The 15,898-nt window shown below is 44.9% G+C and overlaps 2 protein-coding genes across 21 annotated transcripts in view; both read right to left on the bottom strand.

The window, feature by feature from the left end:
* The window catches only part of LOXL2 (lysyl oxidase like 2), a 63,949-nt gene extending 62,943 nt beyond the window's left edge, over positions 1-1,006 (bottom strand). For 15 of the 16 annotated variants that reach the window (XR_012621056.1, XM_074808082.1, XM_074808087.1 and 12 more), the window contains exon 1: positions 919-1,006. The gene's annotated coding sequence lies outside the window, so the exon portion shown is untranslated. The remainder of the gene's footprint in view (positions 1-918) is intronic. The other variant, XM_074808098.1, reaches the window with a different exon arrangement.
* Positions 79-11,538, bottom strand: ENTPD4 (ectonucleoside triphosphate diphosphohydrolase 4). Of its 5 annotated transcripts, XR_012621057.1 has the most exons (15): positions 11,468-11,538; positions 10,149-10,266; positions 9,679-9,876; positions 9,024-9,229; positions 8,358-8,508; positions 8,168-8,271; positions 7,477-7,536; positions 7,070-7,224; positions 5,370-5,536; positions 4,818-5,142; positions 4,069-4,154; positions 3,682-3,843; positions 2,711-3,395; positions 2,122-2,205; positions 79-1,031 (listed from the first exon to the last, which is right to left on the bottom strand). XR_012621057.1 is itself a non-coding variant. In XM_074808101.1 (14 exons), exons 3-14 carry the CDS (start codon positions 10,154-10,156, stop codon positions 3,167-3,169), a joined length of 1,851 nt encoding a protein of 616 aa, XP_074664202.1. In that variant the 5' UTR covers positions 10,157-10,266; positions 10,862-10,910; positions 11,468-11,502; the 3' UTR covers positions 2,293-3,166. The 5 variants fall into 5 exon arrangements, 4 of the variants coding, with proteins under 4 accessions (XP_074664202.1, XP_074664201.1, XP_074664204.1 ...); XM_074808101.1 differs by lacking the exons at positions 79-1,031; positions 2,122-2,205 and adding an exon at positions 10,862-10,910 and having other exon boundaries at positions 2,293-3,395; positions 11,468-11,502; XM_074808100.1 differs by lacking the exons at positions 79-1,031; positions 2,122-2,205 and having other exon boundaries at positions 2,293-3,395.
* Positions 11,539-15,898: the final 4,360 nt, after the last annotated feature.

Here is a 15,898-nt window from a genome sequence, read left to right as displayed (position 1 = left end):
ATTCCCCTCAAATCTTTCAGTTAGCATCACAACCATAAAGACATAATGCAGCAAAAAACCTGCACAAAGAAATACAAATTGAAGAAGTAATTGGGGAAACAGTTTATTGGAAGAAAAAACAAACAAGCTGTGAAAGTGAGACTCAGTGACTGGCATTACCATGACAAATTGGCCCTTCTCACACACAGGGAGGGGCAGCTGAGCATCTAATGAGATTTCTTAAAGACCTTAAAAAGAGTTTAGGAAAGCAAGTCCCCAGGCACATAAGAGCCAGCTGGTTTTAGTTTTGAAAAGTGTTCACCCCCACTCACTCTGAAACACCTTGACACCTGCTCACCTTATCAAGCACTTTACCACCCAATATCTGAATGAAGCGGGGGGAAATACAGATATAAACCAGGCCTCTGTGCACTATTTTGCATGAATGAAGAAAGCTTGTTTAAGTTTCTAGGCCTTAGGCTTGTTTGAATCTGGTTTTTCATGCACTGCTTAGATTTTTAATGAACAGTAGCTGCTCCCACAACCAATCTCTGCTGGCAGTATCTTTTTTACCATTACAGGAGGAAATTGCGTATTAGGTTATCTTTATTCTGCCCTTCCTGAACCAAACCACTAGAAAAAGCAGGACAACACTGTTAGTATCCTGGAGCAGAAAAAAGACAAAGGAAAAAAAAAAAACCAAAAAGAGACACTGTACACAGCAGTGCAGTCAGGGGTACATGGGAAGTATCCTGCCTCTTCACACCCCATTTTCCTGATCACCTTCTCAGCACCATTCATCTCATCTCTCTTAGTACTTGGTATCTTCACTCCCCATTGTGGTGCTTTCAAAAACGAGCGTGGAAACCCTAAATCAGGCCCACAATGCTTTACATGTAAGCACCAGACCACTCTGCCTCCGTTATCCCAGCGCTGTACCTGTCCCTACTGCATTCGCCAAGCTTCCTAGCTGTTTGTTCTACCGAAATCTTCTTAAGCTCTGGGGGCCATAAAGCACACACTTCATTGTGCACAGCCACAGTTTGTCCATCCTACAAAACAAGAAAGCAGTATCAAAAGCCTGCACTTGGCTCCACCAGGACAAATTATATAACTTTAGACAATTGCTTTTCCTTTCAAAAGTGTTTATACCACCTTAGTTTAAGGCCAGAATAGTTTCCCCCATGACCATCCGTTATTTAATAAAAAACAATCTTCTCGTTCTATTAAAGACTCAATTTTAAAGTTATACGTTAAGATTTTTTTTGTTTTGTAGTCCTTTTCATGTTCAGAACCTCGCTAAAAAGAAAATGCTGCAGCATCTAAAAGGAAATTCTATTTTAGGTCTGAAACATTCTTCCTTCAACTTTTTCATGTTTTTATGATTTTCCTAAGTTTTTCCATCGGCATTTATTGGGTTGGTGGGTTTTTTTGTTTGGTTTTTTTTTGTTTGTTTGTTTTTTTTCTTGCTGCATTTGAGACACTAATCTCCTCTGCTAAGAGATGCTTGGCATCTGCCTGGATTTTGCCAAGTCACACCCTGATACCTCCTCTCCACTTTAGCACTAACATCAGCCCTGGTCCAAAGGGGGCCGCTTTATCTAAGTGTGCAATTAGAGGCTCTCTACTCTAGTTTTAGGCATCTCAGAAACAGGAAGTACAGGCTCTCTAACAATTGACAGTGTCAGTTTTCTGATAATTCTTATCAGCCTACAAGCGCAACAAGTTTGTACCACAGTTCCAGACATCAGAAGTGAGAGGTGTATTATCTAAGCATTCACTCAGATGGTGCTCAAAAAATAGCAAAATGCAAACCAGACTCTCAGCTGGTGAAGTGCTTAGACTTGTCAGGTACAAAAAAAATCCTTTATAAAAGGAAGATGCTATTTGTTATTTCTGAACATTCAGTTAAAGATTCCGTTGCCATTTCAAAATTCCACCACATATCCAGTTAATTCTTATGACTGCAACACGGCCGTCTACCAGCCACAGGATGGAAGAGGCAGGAAATTTAGCACCTAAATTTAGCTGTAGTTCAGCAAATCAAGCCTAAATTTCCTAGACAAAGGCAAAAGCAAGTGTATCAAAAGGATACTATAAAACAATTCGAAGTATCTAGATTTTTAGATGAATAAACTACACCTTAAGTATGACAAAAATGGTATCAACGCATCTAGTTCTCCAATACTGAAAACAGCATCCAGTTTTCCATCATATTCACACCTACTAGAAGAGAAGAAAGTTTTGCCAGTTGGATACAAACAGTGAGAACAGAAGTGGTACTGTGCAATAAAATATCCATAGACCAGAAGCTCATATAAATCCCACTTTTAATCATGGACAAATTTACTTTCAAGTAAAATTAACAGTTTTAAATAAAATATAAATTAACAAAACAGAGTACTCAAAACCAAAAAGAAGACACTGTGCATGTCTACTCTAGCAGAAACAAAAGCCTAGGCATATTCCAGTTCTCTTCACCTTACTGGAATTTCAGGGAGATCTCTGAATGATTTTGAAACAGAAATAAAGGATTAAAAAGTAGTGACTTTTGCCACTATGAGGATATAGCTTTCCAAGACCAAAGGGGAAACTGTCACAAACAAACAAAACTGATTTAAGCAGTTTTGTGGAAGCACAGCATTGGGTGCAATAAATTCTTCTTCTCCATCACAGTACTTATTCCAGAATATAAAATCAGATAAGCTGTCCTAAAAGGTTGCTTCCTTACTGTTTTTGAAAACCCTGCACTTCCTTTTCTTTGACTGAGGAGACTCAGAACTGACAAGTCAAGTGATATCAATCCTGGAATCTGGAAAAGAAAATAAAAACAGTCCTCATTCACCCTAGCTAACAGTATTTCACAATCTCACCCAAAGGATGAGAATTCACACTCATTCTCTTACCATACGTAGCTTAAGCTGCTGCTACGCATTTACTGACGAGCCTTTGCTCGTCCCATTACACACAAAAGTGCAATATTAAAAAAAAAGTAATTTTTGGCAGATATTGTCTGATGAGACTAAGCCAAGTTGACCCCATTTTCCCATATTTCCAAAGCCTAGCTGTATTACACGCTCTGGGCAATCTGCTTCTTCAATGGTTTAAAGGGACAAAAAGGAGGAACCCTGAGGCAAAAATGGCTTTTTGTGTAGCAAGTCCAATAAAAGCTCTTCATCACAGCATCTCATAAGGGTCCTGCGATCTTCTGTGGTGGGAGGCCTTCCTCGATCCATAGGGAAGTAGCTGAGCTGTTATGCAACATTCTCCTGTGGATCCGTCGGAGCCTCAGCAGGTAAAGCAGGATGGAGAGCAGCACAATCAGAAAACAGACAAAAAACAAATAGTGATTGTAAACAAAGGAGAAGCTCCTCCAGTGGGAGTGACTTCCACGGAAGTTTTCTTGCTGGATGTCTCTGAAAAGAATCCAAGGGATAAGGGACATAAGTTGCCAACCTAACTTTGCCTCCAAACTATCTTACCATGGGAAACAGAGCTCGTTTTAGTAGAATAGTCTTCTTAAAGCATTACTTGAGCTGCTCGAAATATGTGCTGAGGTTAGATCTAATGCTCTACAAACAACATCTTGTCTCCCCCTACCCGTCAGCTGCTTTGCTACCACTGTACCTCTCCCCCCCCACCAAACTCCCCGCACCTTCCACCCAAATGCTCTTTCTAGACACTTGAGAAAACAACTGGTACCTTAAAGGTAAAAACCGTGTTCGGTAAAGAATGGCTCCCAAGGTCCATTGCACCTCTTTGTCATAAACCTGCAGAGCTGTTTTCAAATTGCTGTAACTCGCAGGAAAAGAGAAACCACTGTGAAATACTTCATACATCCAGGCAGACTTAAAACACTGGTACCTATAGAAAGAGTGGCACAAGGTCAGGTCAGCAGTTAAGAGTCCCAGAGTACTGAGGACACAATTAAACACATAATTATCAGTATTTTTTTTTATGGCTGATGCAATATTTAAGGTTATATTCACACCTTCAATGAGTTCATTAAATGGATCATTTGGACATGACCCTGACCTCTCCCTGGCAGCTCTGCATGAATGACTTTGCTGTACAAACACAAATACTTACTTCAATCTGTGGAGATCAGCATGTGATGCATAAAGACCACGGTCAAAACGTTCTCGTAGGACAGACCACTTAGTGGCACAATAATCCTTCAAGAAGAAAAAAAAAAAAGACTTCAACATTGCTTCTGCCTTAAGAAAAAGATGCGACTAGATAAGATGCTCTGCAAATACTGAAAACTAGAAAAGTCAAGAACATCATGGTATTTTCTGTAACATTTTGATCCGTACTTGGCATTTATGGTTAAATATTCAGTAACACTATATTCTCCAACTAACTAGACAACTTATTTTTAGGGCACTGACAAAGCAGGTCGTACTCTTCTACTCTATGTTGTAGCCTTACTTTAAACTGTCCCCAACAGATTGGTCCCTGTTAAGAGTAACACCTGGGAAACTGGTGCAAAATGTATGAAGCAAGAGGAAAAGAAATCCTTTTTCTAACAAGTCAGACATTCCTAAAAAGAAGCAAGGGGTGGAAGCAGCGTGGATTTCCCCATTATCAATATTTCTGCTGTAACGTGACTACCACAAGTCCGGTTCCCTCTACAGTGAGTCAGTTTTACTCTTGTGCCTTAAAACAAGTATTCTGAAAGAAAACACAGTGAGGAAGAGAGATGCCCTGTGACAGTTTATTGCCGGGTAAAAGGATTTTGGATCTTTAAAGGTAGATTTTTTGTTGCAAGAATTTCCGAACAAAATGCTTCTGGAGAGTAGATGTTTTGAATTAAGAGTTTCTCTCAAGAGCACTACCTTTGCGGCTTTAGTAAATTTAGCAGCATTGTAATCTCCTCCCATGCGTAACACGTCCTCGGTGCAGTAGTAGAACTCTGAGAAACCATAGAATTCACTGTTCTGAAAGTGCACAGCAGGCTGATAGACACCATTAAGAGATGTCTGCGTTTCATTAGTCTTATTCATGAACGGTTGAATAATTTCACGACACAGATTAAAATCTCCCGTTCCCCGCAGATACATTATCTGTCCGTTCTGCTGGATCTCATCCTGAGCATCTAGGGGCAGGCAAGGGTCTAGGTAGGGTGAATCAGAAGTCAGGCCAGTCTGTTTGCCCAGCAGTCTGTATAAAGGAACAAGCACAGTAACAACTGCATATCAGAAACAGCAAGTTCTGGGATACGACAGCATCAAAACAAAGCATCCTCCATTAAGGAAACTTCAGCATTGCGTGCAGCTGTAGAAATTAAGTTTTACGTCAGGACGCTTTACTAAATGTATTCAAGTTGGGGGGTTACTGAGCCTGGTGATGCACACGACCCGTATCCCCAAGGGGCTGCAGCCAGTTACCTGTTTTTAAGCACTGTGCTGGTAAACAGACTGTCTTCATATCGCTGGCGCGCTGCGTTTCCTCCAAAGCCAAGGAACGTTGCAACGTAGACTCTGTATACGTGCTCGGTTTGATGAGCATCACAGCCCAAGTTGAATTCTGCAAGTAAGTTTTTGGCTACTTCCTCCTGTAGGAACACAAGCACCAAGATTAGGTATAACCAGTATGAGCCAGAACCTACAGATGAGTTTTCTGGACAACTGGATGCTCAAAGACATCTTTAAACTTCACTCCTTACTTATCTATTTTGCTTTTCACAGGTCCACATACCTTCTACTTCCTAGGGAGAGCAAAGCATACTGATTGCAGAGAACTGCAATATCACTGCTGATACTCCAGGAATTTCCAGAACTGCTTCTACAGACCCTGAAGTATCTTCTCCTCTGAAAAAGTACGTGCTGTGGCTACTAATCTCAGTGCTACAGTCTCTGACTGAGTCCCCCTGCTGCTGATTGCTAGGCTGGGCAGATTTATAGGCTGCCCAGCAGAGCTGTTCTTCATTTTCCAATCTGGAGATCTCCAGCTTTTCAGGCGACCCATCAATCACTCATCTCTCCTCACATACCACACATCAGTCACTTGCAGATATTTATGAGCTGCGTAGCAGAAGCATTTCATGCAGAACGTGCTCAGAAATGGAGCATAACACTGCATGGCTTCCAACAGACACTGTGAATGAAGAACAGCACTAGGGCTGTAAGCGTCACAGTCAGTTGTTTGACTCTCTTGTCATTGTCTGGGAACCTGGAGAGGTTCCATGGCCAGAAAACCTATTTTATATCAGCTTATGCTCAGCTAGAGATGTACAACAGTCATCATCAACTGACTGCAACTCTTCTTATTTCCATTTCATATCTGACTGGGGCAATCTGCTCTGAATCTAAACGCCCATACTTCTGTTTAACAGCCCAAACTATTTGTTACACCATCTGTCTGAAAGGCAGTATGGTTATTAAAACCTGTAATAATGAAAATGCACCATTTCACAGGAAGATTTAAAAAAAAATAAATATATACAATCATTGTAACAGTGCACTGAGAGTCAAAACACAGGGCTTTTATGCTAGCCTTTAGATATTTCTCAATTAAGTGAATGGGAGATTATCCAGCTTCAAAAATTCAGGAATTAAGAACTCAGTGGATTGAAGCTAGAGCAACTTATGTTTAATTTAAGACTTGTAACAAAGAAATTTGCTTCCTGCAACAGATGAACGGTGCTGACGATGTAGGTGATATTTAAACAAACTGTACTGTTACCCCCATGTCCTGTTAATTCAGTTTCTACCAATCCAACTTGAAGGAAAAGTCGTATCTTATAGAAGTTCTTATATAAGAACCACCACACAACGTTTGGTTTCTAAACTCCAGAATACAGTCTCTTAAGTGTAACACAAATTTAAAAATTGTACATACATACATGCACACAAAGAATGCACTTAAAAATTAGTGGCAAATTATACTAATTGAAATAAACTTTCTGAATGAACAAAATACAAATGAATTGCTTAGCTGATGAAGGAACTTGTATTTGTCATCTTCTTTTGCCTTGGCTTTGACATGTGATGTAATGAGGAATAGGACTCAAAACAAAGAAAACAAAACAACAAATATGCATTAAAATAAATCAAAAGGAAAAGAAGAAAGTTGCACAGATAATAACCTGCTGTGAAGAGGCAAAGCTTACAGTTTTAGGGACTTCGTATGCTATCTGAGTCGACACTCCGCCCATGTCAAGAATACCCACTGTCCTCTTACGGAAGATGGCCTCTTTGTTTTCACTGCCTGGGACATGCACCTCCACAATCGCTTCATCCTCTGGATAAAATGACAAAAAGGTGTTAAGAAATACAACTAGGATGGGCCTAAAGCAGCAGTACACTATTTCTACTTAACTTTTTTGTAGCAATGCAGATCACTGGAACTTCACATACAAATTAAGCCAACATCAGCATCTGCACACACACCATTCATTAACATCTCTGTCTAAAAACACACCATCAACAGTGAAAGCACAGGAATGTACCTGAAATCCTTCCTAAAAATCCAATTCACAACGAAGGTACTTACCATCATCTGTATGTTCAAATCTTCCAAGAACAAAGTTGATGCCAATCCATGCATATACTCCTACATGCATAAGAAAACATATTTGGACATTTCAGTACATTCATCTGGTGCATATAATCTTAAAAACAAAGAGGGATTTTTTGCATATGAGTTAAGCTATATTGCTGCTCATATTATATAAAATACTTAGAAGTTAAAGATTCCTGACAAGTTATTCTAGTCCTTCTCTCCCAAGTCAAGGCTATGGTAAAAATCCTAATTCAATGTATTAAAGACAATTGGATGTGTACATTTCAGAAAAAGTAAGCAAGTTAGCTTTTAAAGTGTTTTTAAGCCTCTAGTGAGTTGACCACATCAAAACATTGCTCCTTTAGAAACCATTTTTCCCTGCAAGGTTTGTTCCATCAAGAATGTTATGCCTTATCCTTACCCCTCCCTCCCCAAACCCAGAGAAAATGGATTAAAATTCCTGCTAAACACAGATAAGTTATTTTCACTGCTAATTAGAAAACATTTAGACACATTAGAAGATCACAGCAGATGATCATCTCCACACTCCATATGTTGCTACTGAGGAATAAGGTCTCTCAACCAAACCAGAATTTTAAAAAGCAACAAAAAAAAAAGTTATCCAAGTTGTACTGTGAAAGTAATAAACATTGCAAAGATAATTTTTCCAACGTTAACCTACCTTCCTGTTTCCCTGAAATAACCTCTGCATGTGAGTCCGAAAACAGAAAATCAAAATGCACAGGAATATCAGTGAGCAGATCTTCAAGTATTGCCTTCTGCTGGCTGCAAAATTACAGTTTGAACAGTTAAAAATAGTCAGACACACCAGGATCGCTATTCTAAATGCTAAAAATAAGACAGCCAATAACCTTTCTGGCAGAATCCTCATTCCTGCAGTACACAGAATATAAAGAGGAGTCTCTTTGTGCTTTGCACGTGGCACATGTTCAGCAGCAAAGCTCAGAAGTGGAGAAATATAATCACTGACCTTTTCAGGAGAGCTGGCAAACTCCGAAATGCCTAGTGAAACAGATAAATAGGAGAGGGAAGCAACTCAAGTTTTGGGCATTTCCTGGAAAATCTTGATAGCCAACGCAGAGAGAAGAAACCAACAACCCAAACCCATGAAATCAACTACAAAAATGAGAAAAATAAGAATGAAGCTAACACTTGAACGTCCTCTAAACAATAAGCAAAAACCTGTGTTAGACATATTGCCTGTTTATATAAGTGGTTCAGATAGCTTTACAGAAAGCCAAGTATTTATTAACTAAATAAACAGAATCAAGTTAACTGACAACTGAACCGACAACTGTCGAGAAACCTCTCCCTCCTGCCCGTCAGGGTCATGTTTCAACCTTTAAAGCTGAACAAAGCTCTCTGCAAACCAAACCCAGAGAAATCTGGAGGAGTGCCATGCTGACAACTTGCAAGTGTCCTTTACCCAGACACTTTAAATATGGGGTTTGAAAAAGCAAAGTTAGGATAGGCAACTATCTAGAAAATTGCATCTAAAATTAACTTCTTTCCAGTACCTGGTTTAATTTTCATCACCACTGGTTTTCTGGTTTTGTCCCTCATCTGTTTGATGTCCAGCAGATCGTGTGGATTACCATTGTGCCTTGGCCAACAATACACAAAAATCCGAGAGCCACTGCTGCCACAGTCCACAACTATTCCATAGTTCAGATTGGGGTTGTTTGTATCTGTAGCTTCAGTGTCAGTTACTCGGGCAAGATATCTAGAAGAAAACTAGGCATTACTATGTGGCAATTAAGTTCCATATGGAAGTTTTTCTCAACATCAGACTCAAAACAGGACAACTGTTTCCATCATAGGAAGCACACAGTATTCACTGTTGAATGTTGCTGAAGAAAAAACAGTGAAGTGCCACCCATAAGAATCAAATTCTCAGAATAAATACCAAAAGTAATTTCCTAAATAATTTATTACGCAGTATTTTTGTGCCTATAGTTTTACTGAGCTGGTACAGATACATAGATATTAGAAAGCTGAATTACTGATAAATTAAAAAGTTAGATAAGAAAAGTTTTGTTTAAAAAGCAGGAAGTTTTACTCATACTTTTTCCACCCCATTCACGTATTTTACAGGCACAACCTGTCAGCGTTTCCTCTTTCACACCAAAACTCCATTTCATTCCTTTCCACAAAAGTCTTTTCAGCTCTCACCTGTGGAATCTTTTGTCCCTGTATGCACGCCCATACTTATTGCGGATGACTACCAGAGAGTAGTAAAGCAAAGAGACAGCAGCAGCAAGTATTCCTATCACAACGATCTGTCGCAAAGTGGTGTTGAGAATACGCGGACACCCCACCGGAGAGATGCTGAAGTGCCAGGAAGCGGGAAGCAAACATGAGATGCTGATCCTAAAATTCAAAGAGGATAATCTGCTTTAAAAAAGGACTTTAATACCAAAAAGCAGCACCATGCACTCTGAAACAACGTAAGGACAAACAGATTCTTCATAAAACTTTTTACTTTGCTCTACTCTAGCTTTGCTCACGCTCTGGCTTGAGCGTACTCAAGACACTATTCCCACCTTTGAATTCACCATTAGCCACGAACTCATGGTTAGGTTCCCTGTCCTTCACTTAGAAGACATCACAGTTTAATTTGACCGTTCTTTTGGGATTCTTACCTCCCCATTTTGGGATATGACCAGCAGAGAGAAAGACCAGCTGGTGTTCAAACATCAGCCGGTCACCTCCGACTGACAAGGCACACCAACCATTCTCAAAGCCATCGCTCTTCTGTCCCTGAGTTAAAAAGAAATCATAGGTGATCTTCTAGACAGCATTATGAAGAGCATTGCCACAGCAATTCAAGGGAGGGAGGTGATCCTTCCCCTCTACTCAGCACTGGTGAGGCCACATTTGGAGTGCTAGGTCCAGTCTGGAGCTCTCCGGGACAAAAAATATATAGAGCAAGGTCAGTGTAGGGCCACAGAGATGATGAAGGTACAGAAGCGGCTCTCACATGAGGAGAGACTGAGAAAGCTGGGCCTGCTCTGACTGGAGAAGAGACAACTCTCATTAATGCATATAGATATCTGACTGGAGAATGTGAAGAAGGAAGCAAACTCTTCTCAGTGGTGCCCAGTGACAGGACAAGAAGCAGTAGGCACAAACTGAAATACAGGAAATTCCACCTGAACATAAGAAAAAACTGTGAGGGTGGCGGGACACAGGAACAGGCTGCTCAGAGAGGTTGTGCAGTCTCCGTCCTCAGGGACATCCAAAGCCTGACTGGACACTGCCCTGAGCCACCTGCTCCGGCTGACCCTGCCTGGAGCACAGCTGTGCCCGGCTCTGCTCAGGGAGACCAAAGGAAGTTGGACACACAGCAGCGCACCTGCCACACAAGGTCTTCATAAACAGAGTATCTTCAGCTCTGCCACCACCTGCAAAGCCAGGCCCCAAAACGTGAAGACTCCAGACATAATAGAACATCGACAACATTTTACAAAAAACCCAACAAGTGCACAAGTGCTGACACCTCAGCACGGATCAGGACTGTCACCCTTTTTCCACCACCCCCAGCTGGTCTCACAGCCCTTCCACACACGCCCTATCCTTACGAAAGCGCCCGCCCGAGGTGCCACGAAGTCCCTGCGCGGGTGCCAAACCGCAGCCGCTCACTCCCGCTCCGAGCGGCGCCCACAACCCCGCACCGGGCGGCGGCAGGGAAGGGAAGGGACAGGGGGACAGGCACCGGCAGCCCGCGGGGCAGCGCGGCGGCCTGCGGGGGACCCCCCGCCCCTTCCTCACGCCCCCAGCAGCGGACAGGCCGCACGGCCCGGCCCCGCCTCACCCCCCACCCTGCTCCCCAGAAACTCAGCGGCACCCCCGGGAGCCCAGAGGCGCTCTCTCGCCCAGGCCCGCCCCGGAGGAGCCCTCCCTGCTGCCTCCCGCTCCCCCTGCCCAGCCGAGGAGCCCGGTCAGCCTCGGTCGCACTCACCTCCCGACCCGCCGCCGGCCCGCCGCATAGCAACCGGCCACCGCGCCACTTCCGGATCCCGCCGCCGGACGTGACGCACGCACGCACGCACACGCGTGGCGCCGGGGCTCACGGTGGTGGGCGGGGAAGGGATTCCCCGGGGGCGTGGCCGCGCGGGGGAGGCTTGGCGACGGGCGGGAGGGGGGCGTGGTTGCAGGTGGGGCGGGGCCAGGTGGTGGGGGCGGGGCCAAGGCGGGGGGCGTGGCCAGGGAGGTGGCGGTGGGTTTAATGTTAATTTATTATATAGCGCGGTGGGGGCAAGTTATCCGTTACACTGCTGGTACAGGCAGACCAAGAGAAACATCCAGACAGTATAGAGACGTATAAATACACACTTATAAATATAAATTATATTTAATATATAAACAATAAACATAATATAAATATAATAAATATAATATTAAAGGTAATAAAATACATATGTAAAAATTTATAGTTGAATAATAAATTTAAATATAATAATAGATAATAAATATAAATACCAAGTATATTTATAAATATAAATATAGATATAAATAGACATATATAAAGAGAAATGTTTGTAAATATTCTAAATATAAGGTATTATGTATTTGTATATACTATAAATACACAATGGCATTGTAGCACCTGTAATAAACATATAAATATTTATGATATAAGTAACAAATAAATTAATCTGCTTAAAAAACCAAGCAAAAAGCCTCTCCTTGCCTCGAAGGGGCTGAAAATCTGCCAGCAAGGCAAGGAACCCTCCTGCGTGTTGCCACTGAGCGGCAGCACAGCTTGTGCCCACACAGCTCCGAGATCCCTTCGGAGAACTGGAAAGAAAATGTTTATCCTGGCAGCTCTAATGGATTAGTAACAGGAATAACCTCGTGGAAAGGCTGGAGCTTTGCTGGGGCCTCACCTCTCCCGCGGGAAGCGGGTCCCGGGGTCCCGCCGTGAGCTTCAGCCTCGTCCCGGCTGCTGGTGTGAAACCGCGTGTGGCCGCGTGAGCAAACCCACACGCGTGGCGATTCATGCGTGTCCAGGCACGGGTCTGGAGGGTGTTGCATAAAGCTCCGGTGGGTTAAACGCTGCTTTTCCAGGGGTAAGCGATACGCCGGGTGATTTTCAAAGGTCAAAAATTGGTCCCCTGTGGTCCCGATTCATTTGCAGAGAGAAGGAGCTGGACCTGCCGGGCTGCTCCGGCTTCTCCATTTCTTCTCCTTCCTTCTGCCGTCACAAATTGTTTCGTCACAGACTTAATCTTCATCCCGGGGAGCCCAGCAGGAGGGAGTTGGGACACAACTGAACACCCAGCCTGATGGCTGCTGTCATTTTCTTAACGCACGCAGGGTACCTGCTGTTTGCCCGTCTGTCTGCCCACCACCCACCGCTGTAGTCAATGCCAGAATCACTCAGGTTGGAAAAGCCCCTCGGGATCATCGAGTCCAACCCTCAGCCCGACTCTACACAGTTCTCCCCTACCCCACATCCCCCCACAGCTCATCCAAAGGCCCTTAAACACACCCAGGGATGGGGACTCCACCCCCTCCCTGGGCAGCCTATTCCACTCTCTGACCACTCTTTCTGGGAAACATTTTTTCCTCCTGTCCAGTCTGAACCTCCCCTGTTGCAGTTTAAAGCCGTTCCCTCTTGTTCTGTCACTAATTCCCTGGGAGAAGAGACCAGCACCAACCTCTCTACAACGTCCTTTCAGGGAGCTGTAGAGTGATGAGGTCTCCCCTCACCTTCTCCTCCTTCAATGGCTCCTCACAGGATTTATTCTCCAGGCCCTTCCCCAGCCTCGTTGCCCTCCTCTGCCCTCGCTCCAGCCCCTCGAGATCTCTCTCGGATTGAGGTGCCCAAAACTGGACACAACACTCCAGGTGTGGCCTCACCAGTGCAGAGCACAGGGGGACTATCACCTCCCTGCTTCTGCTGGTCACGCTATTTCTAATCCAAGCCAGGATGCCGTTGGCTTTCTTGGCCACCTGGGATGCAAGGCTGTATCTGGGATGTCCCAGCTTGAACACACCATGACGGCTTTGCCTTTGGGCAGTGCAAAGCCCTGAAGCGAAGGAGCATGGAGCCTCTGCCATGCATTCCACGGGAGCATCTGGAGCTACTCCTGGTTTTTGAAAGTCACAGACACATTGGGAACAGAGAAACCAAATCTGGCCCGGGGTGAAGCAGCAGAGCCGGGACTGTCTGTCTGTCCCCTTATGAAAAGCAGATGTGACCAAGGAGCCACATTGCTCTGAGCGGGATCCTCCAGCTGGAGGGGACCGTGGAAGATGGCGGGTTTTCACACAAGTTCATTTTCTGCTGCGTTTCCTCTTCCTCTTTCTGTTCTCACACGAGCCACTTTCATCTTTGCCTCTCGAGCCGCTGTCAGCGCTTCTCAAAAACACTTTGACTTTTGCCTCCCACTCGGCGCGGAGCCGCCAGCACACCCAATTTTCCCCGGAGAAGCCTACTGACCGAGCCCAGTGCCGGGTTTCGTACCCGGGTTTTATGTGCTGGAGTTTACGTGACACCCTTCGCACGCCAGGTTTGACACGCTGGGTGTTACGCACCAGATTTTGCACACCTGGTTTGCCACACCAGGTTTTGTACACCAGGTTTGGCACGCTGATTTTTGCACGCTGGGTTTGGCACGCTGGGATATGCACGCTGCGATTTGCACGCTGGGATTTGCACGCTGGATTTTGGTACACTGGGTTTTGCATGCTGGGTTTTGCACGCTGGATTTTGGCACGCTGGGATTTGCATGCTGGGATTTGCGTGCTGGATTTTGGCACGCTGGGTTTTGCACGCTGGGATTTGCACGCTGGGTTTTGCACGCTGGGTTTTGGCATGCTGGGATTTGCATGCTGAGTTTTGCACGCTGGGATTTGCACGCTGGATTTTGGCATGCTGGGTTTTGCACGCTGGGATTTGCGCGCTGAGTTTTGCACGCTGGGATTTGCACGCTGGATTTTGGCACGCTGAGTTTTGCACGCTGGGATTTGCACGCTGGATTTTGGCACGCTGGGATTTGCATGCTGGGATTTGCACGCTGGATTTTGGCACGCTGGGTTTTGCACACCAGGTTTGGCACGCTGGGTTTTACTGGCGGATAACTGGGGTGGGGTCAGGGCTATGCTTCCCACCAGGCCTCACCGCAGCTACTTTGCCGTGCGCTGAGAATGAAGACGCTTGTCTCCAGTGTGTTTTCTCACAATAGTTAAAGTGCTCTAATGAACTTCTCATAGAAGCAACGCAGAAATATATTGACTAAGCCAAAGCAAGGCATGGTGCCCCGTGGAGCAAGGGCAGGTCACCCAGGCAGGGCAGGGGGCTTTGCTGGGGGCTAAAAGGAGGACCGCAGCCGTGCTCCAGGCTCTCCACGATGGCCAAGGCGTTGGGCTTCTTTAGGATTTAAGCACTGCAAACCTTGCCTGTGGGTATATATCCCTCATTAGTTTGGACCAAAGCAGAGCAGACAGTATTAAACTGGCAGGGAAAGTTGTGCTGGGTGTGCAATCCATCCCCAGCGCAGCTGGATGCGGCCCTGGGCAAGAAAGTAGGTGCTTTGGGATGGCAAAGTATGCCGAGGTAATGACAGCGCCTCCAGGGAGAAGGACCTCTTAGACTTGCTCTTGCTTTGCAGGAGAAATGCAGAGCCCTGGGGCAGCTACTGGAGCTGGTGTCAGCACAAGGGCTCAGAGGAGGGAGAAAACCTCTACCACAGGTTCAACCCGGTGAAGGTGCTGAGCCTGTTGTCCCATGGGATGAGGAGCACCAGGGCTTCCCAGGGTTTCCCTGTCCTCGCTCAGCACGGTGGACATTCAACCACCAGGCTGGTGGGACCCATCCTGCCATTGCACAGGCTCCCACTGACCACGCAGCTAAAACCCCAGCAGCTGCGGACAGCCCCTCAGTCCCTTTCCAAGTTTAATTCCACCCAAAAGTAGTTGCTGCAACTCGTGACTCTGGGGGGAAAGGCTGCAGGGCAGCTGATTCCCGATGCTGCCGTCATCTACGGAGACGGAAGCACAAGTAGGAGCATGTCAGCGGCGGCAAAGGCTTTGTGGAGGAAAAAAAAAGGAAAGAAGAAAAAGCCAGCGCTGACATCAAACCATGCAAACAAAAAAGCTGTGCTGGGGGGTGGTTTGCTGAGGGCTAAGCATGGCTTCTGAGTCACCAGCAAGCGTTGATCAGGAGTTGGCCTGGGCTGGGCTGGGTGTCAGAAATATCGAAGGATATGCAGAAATTGAGAGGTGCCGATAAACCCGCCATGGCCAGTCTGCAGGCGACACAAAATGGAGGCCTAGGAGGAATGTGCAAGTTGGTTTTGTGCATGCTAATTATTTCCAGATGCATGCTCTTTGCAGCGACGGAGAAAATATTAGTTGTTTGTGAATATATTTCACCCCACTGTTA

This window comes from Strix aluco, chromosome 28, assembly GCF_031877795.1.
Source record: "Strix aluco isolate bStrAlu1 chromosome 28, bStrAlu1.hap1, whole genome shotgun sequence".
Taxonomy (NCBI): Eukaryota; Metazoa; Chordata; class Aves; order Strigiformes; family Strigidae; genus Strix; species Strix aluco.
Note: the sequence above shows the minus strand (reverse complement) of the source record. Positions and strands in the feature narration are given on the sequence as shown.

Coding starts and splice junctions, on each gene's coding strand:
- ENTPD4 (XM_074808100.1), bottom strand. Junction 7,537..8,167: donor TATTTCAGGGAAACAGGAAG/GTAGGTTAACGT, acceptor TTATGCATGTAG/GAGTATATGCATGGATTGGC. Junction 3,396..3,681: donor ACACGGTTTTTACCTTTAAG/GTACCAGTTGTT, acceptor GATTCTTTTCAG/AGACATCCAGCAAGAAAACT.